The sequence below is a fragment of the Schistocerca nitens genome, chromosome 5, assembly GCF_023898315.1.
Source record: "Schistocerca nitens isolate TAMUIC-IGC-003100 chromosome 5, iqSchNite1.1, whole genome shotgun sequence".
Taxonomy (NCBI): domain Eukaryota; kingdom Metazoa; phylum Arthropoda; class Insecta; order Orthoptera; family Acrididae; genus Schistocerca; species Schistocerca nitens.
Genome location: NC_064618.1, coordinates 803,257,193 through 803,280,357, shown reverse-complemented (window position 1 = coordinate 803,280,357; position 23,165 = coordinate 803,257,193). Strand labels below are relative to the sequence as shown.

Sequence of the window (23,165 nt, the reverse complement as noted above, 5' to 3'; positions counted from 1 at the left end):
TTAATTTTTTAGTTCTGCTCATTACATTCCTGCTCCGTAAGACTGAGTTAAGCATCTCAATGACCTTCCGTCCGCTACTAATTCTTTTACTGATTTCTGACTGATTTTCCCTCGATTTCTGAAATGGATCCCAAATAACAGAAAGTGCTTATCTTTTTGATTTTCTTTCCTTCAGGGTATAGCTCATCTGAATCGTTAGTCAAGTATTCTATTTTTTGGTATTAATCTTCAAACGCCAAGTTTTGCATGCTACTGCTAGTTGATTGCCATTATAGTTAGCATCCTCCCCATCTTGTGCTACGACTACTTGATCATCAGCAAATAATAAATGATGTAGGTAAACTCCATCTCTTATTTCTAATCCCATACTATTACATTTACGAGACCATGTTCTAAAGCTAATATCTATACAGGTTTTAAATAATGGTGCTGACATGGGACAGCCCTGTAAAAGGCCTTTGCTTGTTCTAAATTTCTGTGAAAGCTTATTACCAACTTTCACTTGGCAAATGTTATCTTCATACATCTGTTGTATTATTTTAATCAAGGAAGGGTTTATGTTTGCCAGATGTAGTGCTCTCCAAAGTTATTTTCTTGGAATAGTATCATACGCTTTTTCTAGATCTATGAAAATTAATCCTATATTTTTTGATTTTCCCTATGTTTCTCCAAAATCTGTCGTAATGTAAAAATATGGTCTACACATGATCTCCCAGCCGTGAAACCACATTGTTCTCCTTGGGTTCTGAAACTTTTCCAGTTTGTTTTTAGTTACTTTCGCAAAAATTCTCATTAATGTGTTTGTGACAAAAATTCCTCGATAGTCTGACCAAATTTTGCGATCCCCTTTCTTAAATATGGTATTAATGTAACCTAGCTTCATCTCGTTGGGTATTGAATCTGTTTATTTATAACAACGCCTTATGTGCTTCCACTTTTCAGTGCTTTAGGTGTTCAGAGGACCTTACTCTAAAATTTATGTTTGTCTTTGACGGATATGCCGAATGATATTTGTTGAACGTTAAGTGACATACGTCTATTTTGCCGAATTTATTTGAAGTTTTGTAAAGTGTTTGTAATCTTACTTTTCAGTGTCACACGAATCATCACGAGTATGTAATAGAGCGTTTCTGCTTTCATTTCATATATTTGTAGAACTTGTCTGTTATTCCAGTACTGAAGAAAGTGTTCAGCACTCACCACGTTCTTTTCGAGACATATTAAGCTCATTCAGATGTATTTCGCGTATTTTTAATATAAAAGCCGCAATGCAGCACTCGTCCTCAAGGACACTGGTGTCGTGGCATCCAACCAGCCCACGTAGGTTGAAATAGATTTTAACCTCCTGGATAGCATAGATTATACCCTAACCTAATCTCCTTGGTTCCTCCAAATATTTAAGAAGGAGAGCGACACACTATGGCCAAACTGTCGGTCGATGTTATGGAGCGGCCTGTGCCGTTTGCATCTGCCAACCATTGTCTGTGCCCCTCTGAACGCGACCTTAGGGACACGAGTCTATCGTCGACTTGTGAAGCCTACGCTGTGGTTTTGTCTAAGCATTGTCTCGGTATGAATGGACTCTAACGCCCCACACCCAAAATCGTGGCCATATGACTCACAGCAGATAGACCTGTACGTCTCTGTGGAGGCGAAAAGAAGAAAGGAACCATCGTTAGGGTTTTACTTTCAGTCGACGTCAAGGTCATTAGAGACGGAGCACAAGCTAGTATTGTTTCAAGGATGGTGAAGGAAATCGGCTGTGCCCTTTCAAAGGACCCGGTATTTGTCTGGTGCGATTTAGGACAGTCACGAAAAACCTAAATCTGGGCGTCCAGACGCGGATTTGAACCGTTACCACCAGAAAGCCAGTCCAGTGTGTTGGCCACTGGGGCGGAGCCGGTTTGACCCAGACTCTTGTGTAATCTTCGATATGGTACCATGATTCATGCGCCCTGCACCACTTATCATCCCACTTCAGAGTCAATTAACTCGAGGCGTGCTGCCATGTTGACTACACACCTGCCTGTAAGAGAATACTCAGTGTTTAAAGTCGCAGCATGTGACTGCAGCTTTCGGGCGCCGTAAGGAGCCCTTCTTCAAATGGGACAACATTTCTCATTACTTTTGGCAACTGAATTTAAATAAGTTGTTGCATCGAACAATCGGCGTCGGCGTCGGCAGTTGTCCCACAACGTGTTTGACTTCGTAGCTCAGTCGTTTCTTGTCTGTGGCCCCATACCTTAATCCTAGATCATTAAACCCTCGTAAAATACTCTTGCAGTTCCTACCAATTCGTAAGTAGAGGGTGTAAAACGGTACAGTTTGTACTTATTTTGTATGTGACATACCACTGGACCTTATAGTTGTAATTAAATAGTGCATAAACTGTAAATTATGACTTCCTGGAATAAAATATGCAGGAGTAAAATTTGCGATGGTTTAGTAACAATGTAACGTTTGCCCTCTTTAGTGTTCTACGGTTAAACTGGTACAACTGCCCTTCTTCATCACCCTGACAATATGTTTAATCGCCACAGAAACATTTCATACAATTTGTCGAGTCACACACAAACACGACAATAACTCTAATAATATCTGTATTATAATGAAATGCTACTAGTAATGATATAATAGTGTAATCCACAATTTACATCTGCAGTCGACAAAATTTGCATTAGAATTGAGTTACTTTATTTTTTTGCAGTTAATTTTATTGTGATTACGTAATTGAATGTTGGCTCAAAATCCTACTGTTTGCAGTGCGAGATTATATACCAGAAATAATGTAGAAAAAGTAAATATGTGTTAAATTTTGAGCAGTATTATGAAGACCATTTCCGTATATAACCAAGTGTGTCCTGTTTAGTGGTGCTTCATAGTGCCTAAGGTAATTCACCTGTAATTATAAAGCTTTAAAAGTCGCTTTTTTCACTCAATAAAGAAGAAAGAAGTCTCATTCACAGGCCTGGCCTTTGGTTCTAGGATGTATCCACTATCTCCTTTTAACTGTCTAAACACCAGAAAGCAGCCAACTCCATTTCATCTATTTTAACCGTAACTACGAAATGTACTGAATTATAAGTCGCTGTGAGTAGTGTTGAAGAGGAATCATATGTCTGTAACCCAATACTTTTTGCATAGAAACAATCTATAGGAACAAAGCAACACCAGATAACTAGCGCAATGCAGGTGTGCCGCTGGAGCATGTGTGCTGGCGTAAGCTGTCACCAGCACACCGGTCGGCAAAGATGTAGCGCGAAGTTCGATAGTGGGCGACCGATCAAGCGCGCCTATCACGAGAGAGGCCAGAGACACACCGACAAGCAACATGCCGCCAACGCCCTCCCGACAGCAAGTATTTAGATTGCCTTCGGTGACCGGAGGGCCTCACTAACTCAGTCACTAACTTGCATTCCAGCTGGTGTCTATCAGTTCACATGACCGGCTGCGAGAGTGTATAGCACCAGATCAAGACCAGCAGCGAGATTAATGTTGGTAATAGCAAGATTACCGATATTTACTGGGCTTGTGCCACAACACATGAACTCTGTTCAACGTAAGTAGCTTCCAGTTCATGTAAATAAAGAACCGTATTAATCCACGTGTACATTTGTGTTGTAGAAAGAGGATACCGGTCACCCGTACCAACATCCTCTCTCTTGCTCGCTTGGTACAAGACTCTACAGCGGCGTCAAGGATACTACAGCATGGATTATTGGTTCAGGGGTTGGCAGTTGACACTGAACGTAAGTAAATGTAGGGTACTTCAAAGAAACAGGTAAAAAAACCACTACTGTTTGGTTGTACTTTTTGCGATAAAGCCCTGGAAACAGTAACTATCGTAAAATACCTGGCAGTAACCGCCCAGAGCGACCCAAAATGTAATCAGTATATAGGGTAGGTGGGAGTAAAGCCCTGTGAGGGGCCATCGATTCAGGAGTTGATCACCAGGTGGCAGCTTTGTCTTATTGTAACTTACGCTGTTCCATAGAAGTTCGTCCCGAACGGTCGCTCCAGAGATGTGAAACTGAGGTAATTCTGTTTTCTACTACTTACATGTAACTTGTCTAATATCTTACTTGAACACTGCATTATGCATAATCTGAAAAAAGGATTAACGAATTACTCGTTGACATTACTGCATTTAGGGTTCACTTTCGTGTTGGTCCGCAAAATCAACACTGGCACATTTGTCAGAAGATGGCAAAATGGGAAGATCCCCGCAGATGTTTTGGGGTAAATCCTCGCAGCTCCAACAATGTGATGACATATTTTCAATGATAATTTCTGCATAAGATGACATTCAGTCCACATTACGTGAGATTCTCCTACTTGAAGAAGGGGAAACTTTCTGGCAAAGCATCTAATTTGTGCTTCTAACATTGAATGGAAAAAGAATGCAAGGGGAAAAAGAAAACTTGCTACTTAGAAGGAAAGGTGTGCCAAAGAAAAAAAAATAGTGCGTTATAGAAACGAGACGACGTAAGCTAGGTTTCATTACATAAAAGCCAAAAACAGAAAAGGAAGCAAACAGATCAAATAACCAGCAGATTATTCTTCAGATTCAGACCTCTCACATTAGATACAGGTGTGGACTTACTAACTGGCGAATAACTATCCGAAGAAGAAGAAAAAGAAGAACAAGAACAAGTGCCTGGGACTTCAAGGGAGAATCAGAGGACCTAACAAAGTACATTCTTAATTACTGGGTGAGCAGACAGCTTTGCCTCGGTAACTGAACTCTTTCAGATTACCATACTAATCTTCCTTTCATGGAGAAGAAAGTATAATTTTTGTACAAGAATTTTTGAGCATGATTTTCACATTTACGAAACATTTCAGTTAAATAATATGTTGGGTAACTTGGCTAAAATACAACAATAATACAAAGAATTATTTCAAGTGTTTTTATTGTGCAGTCAGCCTTTGTTATCCATGTTTATTTCAAGTAGCGTAAAGACCCCATTTTGTGGAGTAAAACCCTCCAGTTTTTCTTTAAGCTACATTGTAAATTTCTCTGTTATTAATAATCAGATAGAGCTGGAAATTGGATGGGTTATAGGTAAAACCAAACCAATAGCTTCAATTTGAAATCGCCAGGAAATCTACCCACCGTTGACTACAATATTAGAAAAACTGAAAATTACGGGGATTTACCCCAGCCTACCCTATAATGAATTATAAGAAAAGTGGATGAAAGAATGAGGTTAACTGGAGGAATTTTATGGAAAAGTAACTCATCGATGAAAGAAATAATTCACTTAACACTTGTACTACATATTCTTGAGTACTGCCCTCCAATCTGGAACCATTACCATCCTGGATTAATAGAAGGGATACAGAAGATCCGACAAAAGCGGCACTTTTCGTCACGGAATCGTTTAGCAGGCGCGAGAGTGTTATTGGGGTTGCTCAACAATCTCTAGTGGTAGACGCTGTAAGAGAGGGCTTATGCGTCACGAAAAGTTTACGAGAGGGTACGTTCGAAGAAGAGTGAGGCAGTATACTACTACTTCCCACATTATCATTGTTGATCTTGTGGTCTTCAGTCTGGAGTCTGGTTTGATGCAACTCTTCATGCTAGTCTATCCTGTGTAAGTCTCTTCATCTCTGCATAACTATCGCAACCTACATACATTTGAATTTGCTTACAGTATTCAAGTATTGGTCTCCCTCTACAACGTTTACTCCCTCACTTCCATCCAGTACCAATTTAGCTGCTCCTCGATGCGTCAGGATGTTTATCAACCGATGCCTTCTTTTAATCAAGTTGTCTCATAAATTTCTTTTTCCCCAATTCGAGAGTCACCATCTCGTTTTTTATTCGATCTACCCATCAAATCTTCGCCATTCGTCTACAGCACCATACTTCAGAAGCTTCAATTCTCTTCTTAGCTGAATCGCCTGTCGTCCACTTTCCACTTCCATACTCCCAGACGAATCAGTTCAGAAAAGACTTCTTAACACTTAAATTTATATTAGAAGTTAAGAATTGCTATTGCCGGTCTGCATTTTATGCTTCTCTACTTCGGCATCATTAGTTATTTTGCTGTTCAAATAGCAAAACTCATCTGCTACTTGTGCAGCCTTTGTTTGTCCTCTAGCCATTCCTGCTTACTCATTTTGCACTTTCTGGCAATCTAATGTTTTACACGCATGCATTCCCTTCACCTGCTTCATTTGCTGCATTTTTATATTTTCTGCTTTTTGCTTTTAAGTTCAATATCTCCCTAGTTATTCAACGATTTCTACTAGGCTTTGGTTTTTTAAATTCTTTTTTTACCTGTGTGATTCTCTGTTGTGTTCCATATTTCATCTCTCGAAGCTACCCACTCGTTTTGTGTTGTATTCTTATCCCCCTTTCAGTCCAAAGTTGCCTAATGTTCCCTGTAAAACGTTCAACAACTTCCGGTTCCTTTAATTTATCCAGGCACCTATACTTCATTTCCTACTTTTCTCCGGTTTCTTCAGTGTTAGTCTGCAGTTCGTAACAATTAAATTATTGGCAGAATTCACATCTACCTGTGGAAATGCTTTACAGTTAAAAAATTGGTTTCGAAGTCTTTTTATCGCCATTATATAATCAATATGAAGCCTTCATGTATCTCCAGGTTACTTTCACGGATTCAGCCTTATTTCGTCATTCTTAAACCACGTATTAGAGATGATTAAAATATGTTGCATGCTAAATTCTACCAGATGGTTTCCTCTTCCGTTCCTTTTCCTCTTTCTGTCTTCAACTGCTACTTTTTTCTTCTTTTCCTTCTCCAGCTATCTAATTCCAGTCATCCATCACATAGTTAAATTTTCATCTTCTTTAAGCATCTGAATAATTTCCTTTGTCTCATCATACACTCTTTCAACCTCTTCGTCATGTGCAGAGCTAGTTGGCATACAACCGTCTTCTTGTGCGGTGGGCGTTGGCTTCTATTCTGTCTTGGCTGTGAAAACGCATTCACTATTTTGTTGACAGCAGCTTGCCCACATTACCTCCACTTGATGTTATGTTGATAATCCTGTACTGACCTGACCAGAAGTCCTATTCTTTCTGCCACCATACGTCACTAATCCACAAATTCTCACTATATTTTACTTCAGGCTATCCATTCCCATTTTTAAAATCTCCTATCGACGGTACGAGGTTAAGAGATCCAACACTCCACGATCTGACAAGTAGAATGCCATTCTTGGTTTTCTTGATGCCAACACCGTCCTACGTAGTCTCTGCCCGGAGATCCAAATGGGGGTTTATTTTACCCATTGGATATTTTGTCCAGGAGGATTCCATCATAATTTAACCATACAGTAGAGCTGCACGCCCTTTGAAAAAATTTCTGTCGTAGTTTCTACTTGCTTTCAGCCATTAGCAGTACCAACACAGCAAGAGCATGTTGGCTGGTGTTAAAAGCCAAATCAACCATCACAGAGACTATTGCCCCTGCCACTACTGAAAAGACTGCTACCCCTCTACAGGAACTACACCTTTTCCTAGCACACAACGCAGTGCGGCCCTGCCCCAGGAAATCCTGGGCCTAATCTCAATGAGGAATCGCCTCAGGAGACAATGGCAGCGCACCAGGCGTCCGTACTTCAAACGGCACATTAACAGACTACAGGGCATCATACACGATAAAATACAAACACATAGAACACAACAGTGGAACCAAAAACTCGAAGGGCTGGACACCGCACGACCTGGCGTGTGGCAACTAGCCCGACACTTCACCAGGGAGAAAATATACACCCCAACGCTTCAAGGGCCTGACGGACCTGCATACTCAGCGGAAGAGAAAGCAGAACTAATGGCCAGAACACTCGCAGCGTCATTCACACCGAACCTGGTACCATCAGATCCAGTGTTCACACTTGCTACTGACCAAGAGGTTACACACGCGCGACGACATTCGACATGCTAGTACAGCCGAAGTCTCCTGGGCTATAATGCATTCCGCTGCTAGGAAAGCTCCTGGTCATGATGGCATTCAAAACCGTGTCCTCCAGGAGTTCACGGATAAAGCAACTGAGTACCTAACACACATAACGAATGCCATACTAAAACACCAACACTTCCCCGCCTTTTGGAAGACGGCCAAGGTCCTGATATTCAGGAAGCCGGGGAAAGACCACAGCCTCCCACAAAATTACCGACCCATCAGCCTTCTGAGCTCGCTCAGTAAGACTGTTGAGAAGGTGATTCTCAAACGCATCACTAGGCACTGCATAACAAATGACATCCTGAGACCGGAGCAATTCGGCTTCAGGAATCACCACTCCACAACACAACAACTCCTACGGGTCGTTGAACATATAACACATGGCTTCAACATAAACAAAGCTACAGGGGCAGTGTTCCTGGACATCGAAAAGGCTTTCGACCGTCTATGGCACAACGGCCTCATCCGCAAACTCAGCGACGCGGGATTCCCCGACGGGCTGCTGCGTCTAATACACTCATACCTCACAGACAGGAGTTTCAACACTGACGTGCAGGGAAAACAATCAACACGACACGGTATACACGCGGGAGTACCCCAGGGAAGCATCCTAGGGCCCCTACTGTTTAACCTCTACATAAACGATCTCCCAACCACACACAACACTATGATGGCAATCTACGCGGATGACACAGCCATCCTTGCGCAAGATTTGAAACCATCAAACATTACGTCACGCCTACAGACTGCACTCAGAGTGGCCGAGCCTTGGTTGAAGAAATGGCGTGTTAGAGTAAACGTCGACAAGTGCGAAGCCAACGTTCACTAGAAGACCGAAGCAACGGTGCAAACACAGCTACTGCAGACCAATAACTCTACATGCACGTCCAATACGTTTCCGCGAGAAAGTCAAATACCTCGGTGTCTGGCTGGACCGGAAATTACTTTGGGGGGACCACATACAACACATGACCAACCGAGCTAGCGCGAGGCTCAAACAGCTCTATCCTATGCTCAACAGGCGTAGCACACTGAACAGAAGGGTGTCGAGGTCCATGTACATGACACTTATCCGACCCCTGATGACGTACGCAGCTCCTGTCTGGGGATACGCTGCGCCTACACGCCTGCACCTTCTGCAGCTCATACAAATCAAAGTACTCAAAATCATAAGCAATACTCCACGATACACACGCATCGCGGACCTTCACCGGGAATACCGACTTGAGACTCTCACGGAGGTAATCCACAAACTCACCACAAGACTATACAGAAACTCCAGACATTCGCAGAACCCGTTTATTCTGAATCTGGGGAACTACGACCACAACCATAGATGGAAACGTAAAAGACCAAAAGACATACTTGTAAGGACATAACATCTATGGCCAAGCATACGCAAACATAACGGCACAGGCGCGCCCCTGTTAATCAGACGCCATTACTGGATATCCAGCTGAAATACACTGTCGAATAACTGGCACCACACAGGGAAGCCGTACCGTACACTGCATGCAAACAAGCTCCACACATCCCCCACACAGTGAGATGATCTGTGGCCGATCTCCCACTACTGTATAACGATCTTGATTGTTCCAGGAATGTAGCAGCTGCAGCAACACATCGCCATCCCTTGTCACGGTAATGATGCATGATACCTATGCTAACAAATCCAACCTTGCATGAGCTATCGCAGCTAGTAAGCCACTACTGCTCTTACTACCCATCCCACTGTCGCAGAGGTTTTTTTCCCACGGCACAAGCCATGGCACTTTTTTCCCTCTGCTCTTCAAATCGCTACCCTCACCCGTGTTTCGTCCACTATCTATCACCTGATGGACCGTGTTAATGCGTAGCCTAACCCAGAAGCACGGACAGCATCACAGCCCAGCATCCTGTGATCCACTTACTAGATAACTAACATGTTTACGGAGGTGACAGTAGAGCTTTTGGTTTGGTCACCACGTTGGTGCGGGCGTGGAGGAGCCCCATCTCCCGGTTTAAAAAACCTTTTCCTAGCCTCTCCACAAATACCGGGTGGTTATAATTAAACTGCAGCAACTCGCAGAGGCCCAGTATGGACTGTAATTATCGTATGGCAGCGAATCTTGGCAGGTATTGCGTTGATGTTGCGTTTAATGCGCAACAGATTTACGCTGATAAAAAGTTAGTTTCAATTATGGCCACCAAGTACAAATCTGGTGCTGTAAATTCAAGAAAGACATACAGACACGTTTCCTTATGTAATGGATCAGGAACGTGACTTTGGCAGAAAGGGTCAAGCAAGAGAGAAAGACATAACATTGAATTTATTATTAACTGCCGCTTACACAATTTGTTCAATATGGGCACCGGAGACTTTACGAGATGCTGCATTCGTAAAACGACGTGTTCAACAGTTGGTCGCAGCATCTCCGCTGGAATCTGAGCAATGTGTTTCCGTATACTGGACTTCAGGTCAGGTAAAGACCGAACGTGTCCCTGGTAAACGAGTTCTTTTAAATATCGTCAGAGCACAAAAGTCACTCGATTCAGATGAGGTGATCTTGAAAGTCATGCAGCAGGAAAAACACTGGAGATAACACGTTCGTGGAAGGTTGTATTAAGCAGATCTTTCGCTTGGCGAGCTACATGAGGTGTTATCCCATATTGTATGAAAACAGAAGTTTTCACACAGTTGCGCAGGAATCACGTGCTGTACAAGTAGATCTCGATTAAGTGCCGACATCATGGTATTCCTGACAGGTCCTCTGTGTGTATATTCTCATCAAAGAAAAACGGATCGGCAATAAAGGTGCTTATGAATCCACACCACACAGTCACACACAACAAGTGCAATGGCACAACAATTGGTTTAACAGTGCCTCAAATTCGGCTTTTTGTCGACTCACTGCACCCTGTAGTGTAAAATGTGCCACGTCACTCCACACAATATTGTCTGGCCACATGCCATCAATTTTGATACGTGCTGGAAACAGAAGACCCAAACTCAGAACGTTGCTGCATATTATGCGGCTTCAATTGCCGCATCGTCTGGTTCTTGAAGGGGTACCAGTGTAAAATCGACCGCAAAACCTTCCGTACTATTGACCACTGGATTAACAATTCTCGTATTCTCGTAACACTGCACAGGCATCCAAGACACGTGCTTCATGGCCAGTTAGAGCATCAGTAGTCTCGTCAAAAACTTCCATCGGGATAGGACACCTTCCTCTTCCAGTTGTCACACCAAGCTCACCCGTTTTTTTAGAATTTAATTATCATCTTCTCTAAACCATTTAATGAAATTGAGTCTCTCGCCAGACCTTGCAGTCGGTGATGCTCTCTCAATGCAACATTTTAACTGCTACAGTTCAAATAACAGTTTCATTAACAGTGCACGGTCTCTTTTCTTGCCAGCCGTACTTTCGCTCACGTTGTTGTTGTGGTCTTCAGTCCTGAGACTGGTTTGATGCAGCTCTCCATGCTACTCCATCCTCTGCAAGCTTCTTCATCTCCCAGTACCTATTGCAACCTACATCCTTCTGAATCTGTTTAGTGTATTCATCTCTTGGTCTCCCTCTACGATTTTTACCCTCCACGCTGCCCTCCAATGCTAAGTTTGTGATCCATTGATGCCTCAGAACATGTCCTACCAACCGATTCCTTCTTCTTGTCAATTTGTGCCACAAACTCCTCTTTTCCCCAGTTCTATTCAATACCTCCTCATTAGTTATGTGATCTACCCATCTAATCTTCAGCATTCTTCTGTAGCCCCACATTTCGAAAGCTTCTATTCTCTTCTTGTCCAAACTATTTATCGTCCATGTTTCACTTTCATACATGGCTACACTCCATACAAATACTTTCAGAAACGACTTCCTGACACTTAAATCTATACTCGGTGTTAACAAATTTCTCTTCTTCAGAAACGCTTTCCATGCCATTGCCAGTCTACATTTTATATCCTCTCTACTTCGACCATCATCAGTTATTTTGCTCCCAAATAGCAAAACTCCTTTACTACTTTAAGTGTCTCATTTCCTAATCTAATTCCCTCAGCATCATCCGACTTAATTCGACTACATTCCATTATCCTCGTTTTGATTTTGTTGATGTTCATCTTATATCCTCCTTTCAAGACACTGCTCTTCCAAGTCCTTTGCTGTCTCTGACAGAATTACAATGTCATCGGTGAACCTCAAAGTTTTTATTTCTCCTCCATGGATTTTAATAGCTACTCCGAATTTTTCTTTTGTTTCCTTTACTGCTTGCTCAATATACAGATTGAATAACAACGGGGAGAGGCTACAACTCTGTGTCACTCCCTTCCATACCACTGCTTCCCTTTCATGCCCCTCGACTCTTATAACTGCCATCTAGTTTCTGTACAAATTGTAAATAGCGTTTCGCTCCCTGTATTTTACCCCTGCCACCTTTAGAATGGCTCACGTTATGACAGCATGGATGTCATACCATCATACAAAAAGTGTACAGCGTTAGATTTGTACCTCGTGGCCACTACTGGAACTAATTATTTTTTCCAGCGTAAATCGGTTCCGCATTAACACATTACAATATCTACCAAAGTTCGCTGCCATACGATAATTACACACCACACTGGATTTCCGTGGGTAGCAACACCTGGTAGATCTCTGCTGCGGCTGCACCTACCATTTTGGTTGAGATACGCAAACCACCTCACCCCAGCGCAGCCCATCTTTCATTGCGGGGTCCTCCTATACAGGGTGGTCCATTGATCGTGACCGGGCCAAATATCTCACGAAACAAGCGTCAAACGAAAAAACTACAAAGAACGAAACTTGTCTAGCTTGAAGGGGGAAACCAGATTACGCTATGGTTGGCCCGCTAGATGGCGCTCCCATAGGTCAAACGGATATCAACTGCGTTTTTTTAAAAATAGGAACCCCCATTTTTATTACATATTCGTGTAGTACGTAAAGAAATATGAATGTTTTAGTTGGACCACTTTTTTCACTTTGTGATACATGGCGCTGTAATAGTCACAAACATATGGCTCACAATTTTAGACGTACAATTGGTAGCAGGTAGGTTTTTTAAATTAAAATACAGAACGTAGGTGCATTTGAACATTTTATTTCGGTTGTTTCAATGTGATACATGTGCCTCTGTGAACTTATTATTTCTGACAACGCATGCTGTTACAGCGTGATTGCCTGTAAATACCACATTAATGCAATAAATGCTCAAAATGATGTCCGTCAACCTCAATGCATGTGGCAATACGTGTAACGACTTCCTCTCAACAGCGAGTAGTTCGCCTTCCGTAATGTTCGCACATGCATTGACAATGCGCTCACGCATGTTGTCAGGCGTTGTCGGTGGATCACGATAGAAAATATCTTTCAACTTTCCCCACAGAAAGAAATCCGGGGACGTCAGATCCGGTGAAAGTGGGGGCGTGGTATGGTGCTTCGACGACCAATCCACCTGTCATGAAATATGCTATTCATACCGCTTCAACCGCACGCGAGCTATGTGCCGGACATCCATCACGTTGGAAGTACATCGCCTTCTGTCTTGCAGTGAAAGATCTTGTGGTAACATCGGTAGAACATTACGTAGGAAATCAGCATACATTGTACCATTTAGACTGCCGTCGATAAAATGGGAGCCAATTATCCTTCCTCCCATATTGCCGCACCATACATTAACTCGCCAAGGTCGCTGATGTTCCTCTCGTCGCAGCCATCGTGGATTTTCCGTTGTCCAATAGTGCATATTATGCCGGTTTACGTAACCGCTGTTTGTAAATGACGCTTCGTCGCTAAATAGAACGCGTGCAAAAAATCTGTCATCGTCCCGTAATTTCCCTTGTGCCCAGTGGCAGAACTGTACACGACGTTCAAAGTCGTCGCCATGCAATTCCTGGCGCATAGAAATATGGTACGGGTGCAATCGATGTTGATGTAGCATTCTCAGCGCCGACGTTTTTGAGATTCCCGATTCTCGCGCAGTTTGTCTGCTACTGATGTGCGGAGTAGCCGCGACAGCAGCTAAAGCACCTACTTGGGCATCATCATTTGTTGCAGGTCTTGGTTGACGTTTCACACGTGGCTGAACACTTCCTGTCTCCTTAAATAACGTAACTATCCGACGAACGGTCCGGACACTTGGATGATGTCGTCCAGGATACCGAGCAGCATATATAGCACACGCCCGTTGGGCATTTTGATCACAATAGCCATACATCAACACTATATCGATCTTTTCCACAATTGGTAAACGGTCCATTTTAACACGGGTAATGTGTCACGAAGCAAATACCGTCCGCACTGGCGGAATGTTGCGTGATACCACGTACTTATACGTTTGCGACTATTACAGCGCCATCTATCACAAAGCGAAAAAAGTGGTCCAACTAAAACATTCATATTTCTAAACGTACTACACGAATATGTAATAAAAATGGGGGTTCCTATTTTAAAAAACGCAGTTGATATCCGTTTGACCTATGGCAACGCCATCTAGCGGACCAACCATAGCGCCATCTGGTTTCCCCCTTCAAGCTAGACGAGTTTCGTTCTTTGTAGCTGTTTCGTTTGTTGCTTATTTCGTGAGATGTTTGGCCCGGTCACTATCAATGGACCACCCTGTATACCGGGTGATCAAAAAGTCAGTATAAATTTGAAAACTGAATAAATCACGGAATAATGCAGATAGAGAGGTACAAATTGACACAAATGCTTGGAATGACATGGGGTTTTATTAGAACCAAAAAAAAAAAGGCACAAAAGTTCAAAAAATGTGCGACAGATGGCGCTTCATCTGATCATAATAGCAATAATTAGCATAACAAAATAATACAAAGCAAAGATGGTGTTCTTTACAGGAAATGCTCAATATGTCTACCATCATTTCTCAACAATAGCTGTAGCCGACGAATAATGTTGTGAACAGCACTGTAAAGCATGTCCGGAGTTATGGTGAGGCATTGGCGTGGGATGTTGTGCTTCAGGATCCCTAGAGATGTCGGTCGATCACGATACACTTGCGACTTCAGGTAACCCCAAAGCCAATAATCGCACGGACTGAGGTCTGGGGACCTGGGAAGCCAAGCATAACGAAAGTGGCGGCTAAGCACACGATCATCACCAAACGACACGCGCAAGAGATCTTTTACGCGTCTAGCAATACTTCTTTTTTTGGTTCTAATAAAACTCCATGTCATTCCAAGCATGTGTGTCAATTTTTACCTCTCTACCTACATTATTCCGTGGTTTATTAAGTTTTCAAATTTATACTGACTTTTTGATCACCCGGTATGCCTCGCGAAATGATCATGATGAGAAAATTGGTGAAACTGTTGGTGATAAAGATGTTTGTCGAGGGTCTTTATAAATAGGAAACACTTGCAAATGGAACGGGGATGGGGTGGAAGTGGTAGTGGCGTCAGAAGTACTCTACACCACGCAACAGAAGTTGGCTTTCAGAATACAGACACAGATGCAAACTGTACTCGCGTGAAAGTGTCCTTGACCCAGCCTTCAAATCCTCCACCATCTCAGTGCCAGGCAATGAAGGGTCCCTCGTCTGGCAGAAGAAGAGTACAGCTTCGGCTGTGCGTGGTGCCGGAAGTAGCAGCTGGTCGGTACTCACTCGTCGCTGGTGTCGCTCCAGATCTGGCCGTGCTCGCACTTGTACAGGATGGGCCTGAGGTGGCCGCCCGTGTTGACGCAGACGTAGTAGATGTGCTGGTTCTCCGGGATGGCGCCGTTCTGGCCCACCGTCTCGCAGGCCGGCACCGGGCCCTCGGTGCAGACGCGGTCCAGCTGCGTCAGGCTGCGCACACAACACGCACACTGTTACTTCGTAACCGGACACACACCTACTAAAATTATTGCATAATAATTAAGCCCCCATGCAACTTTCGATCAGTTAATCTAGATTTCGTCCAAATGAATAAGTCCTGAACTTAGGGAAAGGGGATTACATCATAAAATAAGTACTTGTCTAATTAAGAAACACATTCAGTGAATGCCAGGCCTGCAGGCACACTCACCTGCAGTCAGTGGTGAGAGGGTCGTACGCCCAGCCCTCAGTGCAGCTGCCAGTGAGGAAGGGAGGCCGGTTGACGTCGAGGCACAGGTGGTAGACGGTGCAGTTGTACGGGTCTGGAAGGTATCCGGTGGCGTGGCACATGAAGCCACTGTCCAGCGTGTGGCAGTCAGACTGTGACGGGGCGACGCACGTCATGTTGGACGCGCTACACCTGGTGCCACTGCTGCAGATCTCCACAGGCATGGTCGTGAAGCCGTCCGTGCTGCTCGAGCCATCTCCCAGGCACACCGACACCTGCGAGTCACGACCATACCGGTAAAGTGTCCTTCACATATACTCCGCAAACAACCTTACAAGTAGCATCTGACGAAGATCGCTGGTAAAAAAAAAGCACTCCGTCTTCAGGCCATATGTGGCCCATCGGGACCATCCGACCGCCGTGTCATCCTCAGGAGAGGATGCCGATAGGAGGGGCGAGTGGGCAGCACACCGCTCTCCCCGTCGTTACGACGGTTTTATTTGACCGGAGCCGCTACTATTCGGTCGAGTAGCTCCTCAGTTGGCATCAACAGGCTGAGTGCACCCCGAAAAATGGCAACAGCGCATGGCGGCCTGGATGGTCACCCATCCAAGTGCCGGCCACGCCCGACAGCGCTTAACTTCGGTGATCTCACGAGAACCAGTGTATCCACTGCGGCAAGGCCGTTGCCAGGATCGCTGGTAAAGTGAGGACATAATTTGTGCGGCACCTCTTAGGACTCCATAGCAAGTACGCATCATGCAGCTGAAGTTGGACACGTCTATTCGGTGGCGGAATGCTGCGCCCCTATATGGATTCATAGCTCCAATACGAACAAGCTTGATGTTGTTCTAAACGACACTATGCGAACTATCAGCGGCACAATAAAATCCACCCCTACTGCATGCCTGCTTTCCTTGAGCCATATACCACCACCGGAGTCACAGCATAAAAATCCTATTATTAGAGAGTACCACAAGATTAAGGGGGGTAGGACGTCAAACGGGCCGACCTGGAGCAGGAGAGGCATCACAGGACATTTTAATTTCCAGTGTCTACACTTTTACAAATAAATTCATAAAACTTTGTCAGCATGACCAGGAAGGATTCAGAATTCACACTCATAGCAGTGGAAGTTCGAAAACATAACGAAATAATTTTCTTTACATGTGAAATTTCATCATTTTTTTCACTTACTAATGGCAGCATTTGTTGCTGTAGGTACACATTTCTTCATAAGTAAGAGAGATTCTTCGATGAATTTTGCACAGCATACAAACCATACTTACAGGTGTATGAAACTCTAGAATTTTCCACATCTGTTAAGAACTGTGGTAAAAATTGAGGTAATTAACTATAAAATTTGTGTTTTTTCTAAACATGAAGTTTAAAATATAACAGCTCATTCGTTTTTTCATAAATTAAATAAATTCTAGAGTTTCATACACCTGTAAGTATGGTATGTAAGCTGTGCAAAATTCATCGAAGAATCTGTCTAACTTATGAAGAAAAGTGTACCTACAGCAACAAAGGCAGCCATAAGTAAGTGAAAAAATTATGAAATTTCACATGTAAAGAAAATTATTTTGTTATGTTTTCGAACTTCCACTGAAATGAGTGTGAATCCTGAATCCTTCCTGGTGATGCTGACAAAGTTTTATGACTTTATTTGTAAAAGTGTAGACGCTGGAAATTAAAATGTCCTGTGATGCCTCTCCTGCTCCAAGTCGGCCCGTTTGACGTCCTACCCCCCTTAACTTGCAACCACTCATACACAACGACATAGTTGGGTGGCAGAACATTGAAGTCAAGAAGACGAGCCCTAGACACTGTTAAAGAACCGATGAACTGAAAAATCAGTGACAAAGTTTCAGCATGACAGAGAAGCCTCAATCACGCAAAATTACACCGCTGTGGAGAAGCCCCGACGCCCTCGATAAATGGGAGAAGATACCATCTCCAAAATGTGAATGCGCGGTCAAAAAAAAAAAAAAAAAAGCAGCAACCGGACATATAGTGGAAGATTGTCCAAACTGAGCCTCACCCACATAAGAGGACACACAACAAATAACTGATTCACAGCTGATTTCAGTGCTCATTTGTGCGCAGCCAGTATCTTAAGAAACGCATGAAATCGGACAGAAAGACGCAGATTTTAAAATTATAAATATACGGTAATTTCATGGTTCCTAAGAGTGTACTGAGAAAAGGCAAATTTGGTATTTATGGAGTCTTGTTGAATTAGAGGAGATTGTGATAATATGAAACGTCATCGTATTTGCAGACTGCTAATGGCATCTAGAAGCAGATTCAGTTGTCGCTACATTAATGTTCTGTTTCTTCCAGCAGAGGCCGCAGAGATCAGTATGAGATTCAAATAACTTACGGGTTTGCTGCCGGGTGACGTCGTCGAACACCGCTGATGTTTCGACAGGAGCACACCCTGTCATTCTCAAGGCACGCATTTGTGCCTGGAGCTGGAGAATGACAGGGTGTGCTCCTGTCGAAACATCAGCGGTGTTCGACGACGTCACCCGGCAGAAAACCCGTAAGTTATTTGAACATTCAATTCGCCGGGAAAAGTTAAGGTCTCACACAGTATGAGATTGTTTCCGGCCGTCAGTAGACGCGCTTTGTTTCGCGAGGTTAGATTCAAATACTGTCTGCTAGCTTTATTTACAAATTAGAATACTGTTTCTACATTATGATTTAATCACAAACTTAAATCTACAAATGATAATTTCAGGTATTTGAAACTCTTAATCAAAGTCTAACTTAATTGGTCAGTTTCGAAAATGGCATTGGTGGAAATATGAAACACGCTTTTCAATGTTACAACCACTCTTCTGTTTTGTAGGTGTCAACACGCCAAGAAGCAGGTTATGGTCTGAAGTAAGAGGAATGCGACAGAAATGGCGCCATGAAGATTTCATACAATAATGGCTGTCAGGGATAAAATCAAGACTCTAAAGGAAGCAGCAAATGGTTTCAATATATCAAAAGCTTTAGAAAGCTGACTAGAAAGAATATAGACGTAAAAAGTGCATCACGTGAAGAATTAGGTAGAGAATCTGTTCTTTGCCAAGAAATTATAAAGGACTTTGTTGGTTATTGCCTATTGATGAAAAAGAAGTTTTGTGGATTCACTCAGAATGACGTAAGATCAGCGGCATATCAACTGGCAGTAAGAAATGGAATCTGCAATCCATTCAGTGACCATATGGCCGGATGGCATGAATACACACAAGAATCAGCTTTCAGTACAAAAGCGTGAAGGAACATCGTGTGCTCCAGCTGTCGGCTTTACGCGAGAAGGTGTCATTAAATGTTTTGTACTTCTGGAAATCGAATGCAATAAAACGGTTCTCCAACGTTGACGGGTCTGGTCTTAGTGTAGTGAAAAAAAAAATCCACCTGTAATTGTCAATAAGGGAAGAAAACAGATAGAAGCCCTTACTGCTGGAAGGAGCGAGAGTCCAGCGACGATCATCACGTGCATGAGTGCAGGTAGCAGCTTAGTGCATCCGCACGGACCAGTTTGACAGACAGACTAATGAAAGCTGCGTCTCCTGGAGCTATTGGAAAATGTCATATATCAGGCTGGGTACAGTCTTATCTATTCACTAGATTGTTAACCCACTGAACCTACAAAACCTACAGCTGAATCCCCAGCCTTGCTCATATTGGGCAGACATTATTCTCATACCATAAATATAAAGGTCCTAATAAAACGAAAAGGTAAACATATAACCATCTTCTGCTTGCGACATGGACTTCAGCCCCTGAAGAAGACTTTCCGGGTTTCCCAAAAGACATATTGAAGTGAAGGAATAAGACAGGCACCACGAACAGGCGGTATGGACACCTCTGATATTGGGGAGAAGTTCGGAAAGACATAATGTCCAGAGAGGTGCAATAGCGGTCAGTGGACTGATATGTCCCGGCATATATTCACTAATCAGAGGTGTTTTCACGGAAGCTGATTTCATTGCAGCTGAAGACGAAGAAGAACAGGTTGCTGACAGTGGTGAAGTACTCTGTAAAGAAGATGATGACCTACAAACTTCTGGAAGGGAAACCGTTGGTGATTCCAAGAAAGGCAATAGGGGGCGAGCGGAAGAGCAGACATCAGATTCATCAACAACTGAAGGCGATATCAAGCCACAAAACATCTCTTCATTCCCAAGTGCAAAAAAAAGAAGTCGGAAAGCACTTTCGGCTACTGTCCTACCAGCCTACCCTATAGAAATGCGTTAAAGTGTTCCACAGACAAGAAGCAAAGTGAACAGAATTTACAGCAGAAGAAGACATCAATACAGATGGCATAAAAACGATCACCAAGTGTAATGAAGATGAAAGTTCTAGGGAGGTAGAGGAAATAGAAAGGCTATCTTCTGGCAGTTCAACTCGGTCGGAACCTGTAGGGGAAAAGTTCCTGAAAACGATGATCCAGACTGCCTGATTTGTGGCGGGGCATTTAAAAAATCAAAATCTGGAGAACTTAAGAGTTCACCGTGCCATGTGTCAGGAAAGGATATGTTGTGCAGTGGTCGTAAGAATGAAGTATTCATTTGCGGCTTTTGTTAATGAAAAACTGTTAATTGTGAATTGTAATTGTGGTTTGTAGCTCATAAAAATAACCTTACTACAAATGTACATTACAATTTGTGATTTACTGCTAGGCGAGGTCAAAATATAACTTAATAATTTCATTAATAAAAATATAAACTTGCAATGTTAGTTTCATATTACCATCCCGCCTCAAAATGGTCATAATTTATAGCAAGTTAAAAAATCTACTGTAATTATTGAACATATTCATTTTTCATGAAAATTATTATTGATCCTTTATCATAGATATACACTCCTGGAAATTGAAATAAGAACACCGTGAATTCATTGTCCCAGGAAGGGGAAACTTTATTGACACATTCCTGGGGTCAGATACATCACATGATCACACTGACAGAACCACAGGCACATAGACACAGGCAACAGAGCATGCACAATGTCGGCACTAGTACAGTGTATATCCACCTTTCGCAGCAATGCAGGCTGCTATTCTCCCATGGAGACGATCGTAGAGATGCTGGATGTAGTCCTGTGGAACGGCTTGCCATGCCATTTCCACCTGGCGCCTCAGTTGGACCAGCGTTCGTGCTGGACGTGCAGACCGCGTGAGACGACGCTTCATCCAGTCCCAAACATGCTCAATGGGGGACAGATCCGGAGATCTTGCTGGCCAGGGTAGTTGACTTACACCTTCTAGAGCACGTTGGGTGGCACGGGATACATGCGGACGTGCATTGTCCTGTTGGAACAGCAAGTTCCCTTGCCGGTCTAGGAATGGTAGAACGATGGGTTCGATGACGGTTTGGATGTACCGTGCACTATTCAGTGTCACCTCGACGATCACCAGTGGTTTACGGCCAGTGTAGGAGATCGCTCCCCACACCATGATGCCGGGTGTTGGCCCTGTGTGTCTCGGTCGTATGCAGTCCTGATTGTGGCGCTCACCTGCACGGCGCCAAACACGCATACGACCATCATTGGCACCAAGGCAGAAGCGACTCTCATCGCTGAAGACGACACGTCTCCATTCGTCCCTCCATTCACGCCTGTCGCGACACCACTGGAGGCGGGCTGCACGATGTTGGAGCGTGAGCGGAAGACGGCCTAACGGTGTGCGGGACCGTAGCCCAGCTTCATGGAGACGGTTGCGAATGGTCCTCGCCGATACCCCAGGAGCAACAGTGTCCCTAATTTGCTGGGAAGTGGCGGTGCGGTCCCCTACGGCACTGCGTAGAATCCTACGGTCTTGGCGTGCATCCGTGCGTCGCTGCGGTCCGCTCCCAGGTCGACGGGCACGTGCACCTTCCGCCTACCACTGGCGACAACATCGATGTACTGTGGAGACCTCACGCCCCACGTGTTGAGCAATTCGGCGGTACGTCCACCCGGCCTCCCGCATGCCCACTATACGCCCTCGCTCAAAGTCCGTCAACTGCACATACTGTTGACGTCCACGCTGTCGCGGCATGCTACCAGTGTTAAAGACTGCGATGGAGCTCCGTATGCCACGGCAAACTGGCTGACACTGACGGCGGCGGTGCACAAATGCTGCGCAGCTAGCGCCATTCGACGGCCAACACCGCGGTTCCTGGTGTGTCCGCTGTGCCGTGCGTGTGATCATTGCTTGTACAGCCCTCTCGCAGTGTCCGGAGCAAGAATGGTGGGTCTGACACACCGGTGTCAATGTGTTCTTATTTCCATTTCCAGGAGTGTATAAACTAACACAGTGACATTTATGTTGCAACTTCCAAAGTTTAAATTTGGTATTTTGCTTTAAAAGAAAAAGTATTTGATATTACCTCCACTTCGCCCCCTCACTTCGTGCGAGCGTTACTTCAAAAAGTAAGTTACACGCGTCTTCCAAAGTTAAGGTCATGGCGCAAATAGAATGTGCATTGTCAGAAAAAAGAACACGTTCTGCGTTTCCTGCAACGCCTTCCTGTTGCAGTGCGGATGGCAGGTCCAACATAATGTACGACTGAAGTGGTGCAGCAAATGGAAAGGTAGTCCAAAGTCGAAGTACTCGAGACAATACGATTCTTCTGGGCAAAACGTCTAATATTGAAAATCACAGTGACATTAAGGGAAGAAATTGGATCAAGTGGAATGTAGCATCCAACCGTAGTGTAATGGTGCCAACAATTTGACCAAGGCCGCGCAGGTGTTGGTGATGCTGATGACGCTGGAAGGTCACAGACGACAGTATCCAGGCAGTCTGGGAACTGATTCGCAGCGCTATTACAGATTTTTCAACGATGATTACGTTCACACAGCGGTACCCAAACGTCCAAGGAGCGGATTTCTATCGTCGAAAAACTCAACCATTTGTAAAATGTTCCGATCAATCTTTTTTACGGAGATTCGTGGCTGAGTTGAAAAATAGTGTCATGTTTCTGTGTCACTACGAACTGCAGTGTAGCAGTCAATAAAAGTTACTTGGCCTGCCAAAGTAACGCTTAACTTACTTTTTGAAGTACCTACGCAACATCTCTCACAAACGAAAATAAATTATGGGGCAACAAGAAGATAAAAAACCAATCAATCTTTGTTGTAGATGTGTATTATATAAAGCATTCACTTTGCCAGTAATAGAAACGAATATCGATATTAGTTAT

The 23,165-nt window shown here is 43.7% G+C and overlaps 1 protein-coding gene and 1 pseudogene across 1 annotated transcript in view; both read right to left on the bottom strand.

Annotated features, from left to right (window-relative positions):
• The window catches only part of LOC126259801 (uncharacterized), a 53,424-nt gene that overhangs the window by 6,340 nt on the left and 23,919 nt on the right, over positions 1-23,165 (bottom strand). The window contains exons 3-4 of the mRNA XM_049956825.1: positions 15,961-16,253; positions 15,558-15,740 (exon numbers count right to left, since the gene is read on the bottom strand). Coding sequence (XP_049812782.1) covers positions 15,558-15,740; positions 15,961-16,253 — 476 coding nt within the window. The remainder of the gene's footprint in view (positions 1-15,557; positions 15,741-15,960; positions 16,254-23,165) is intronic.
• Positions 16,552-16,669, bottom strand: LOC126261308 (5S ribosomal RNA; annotated as a pseudogene).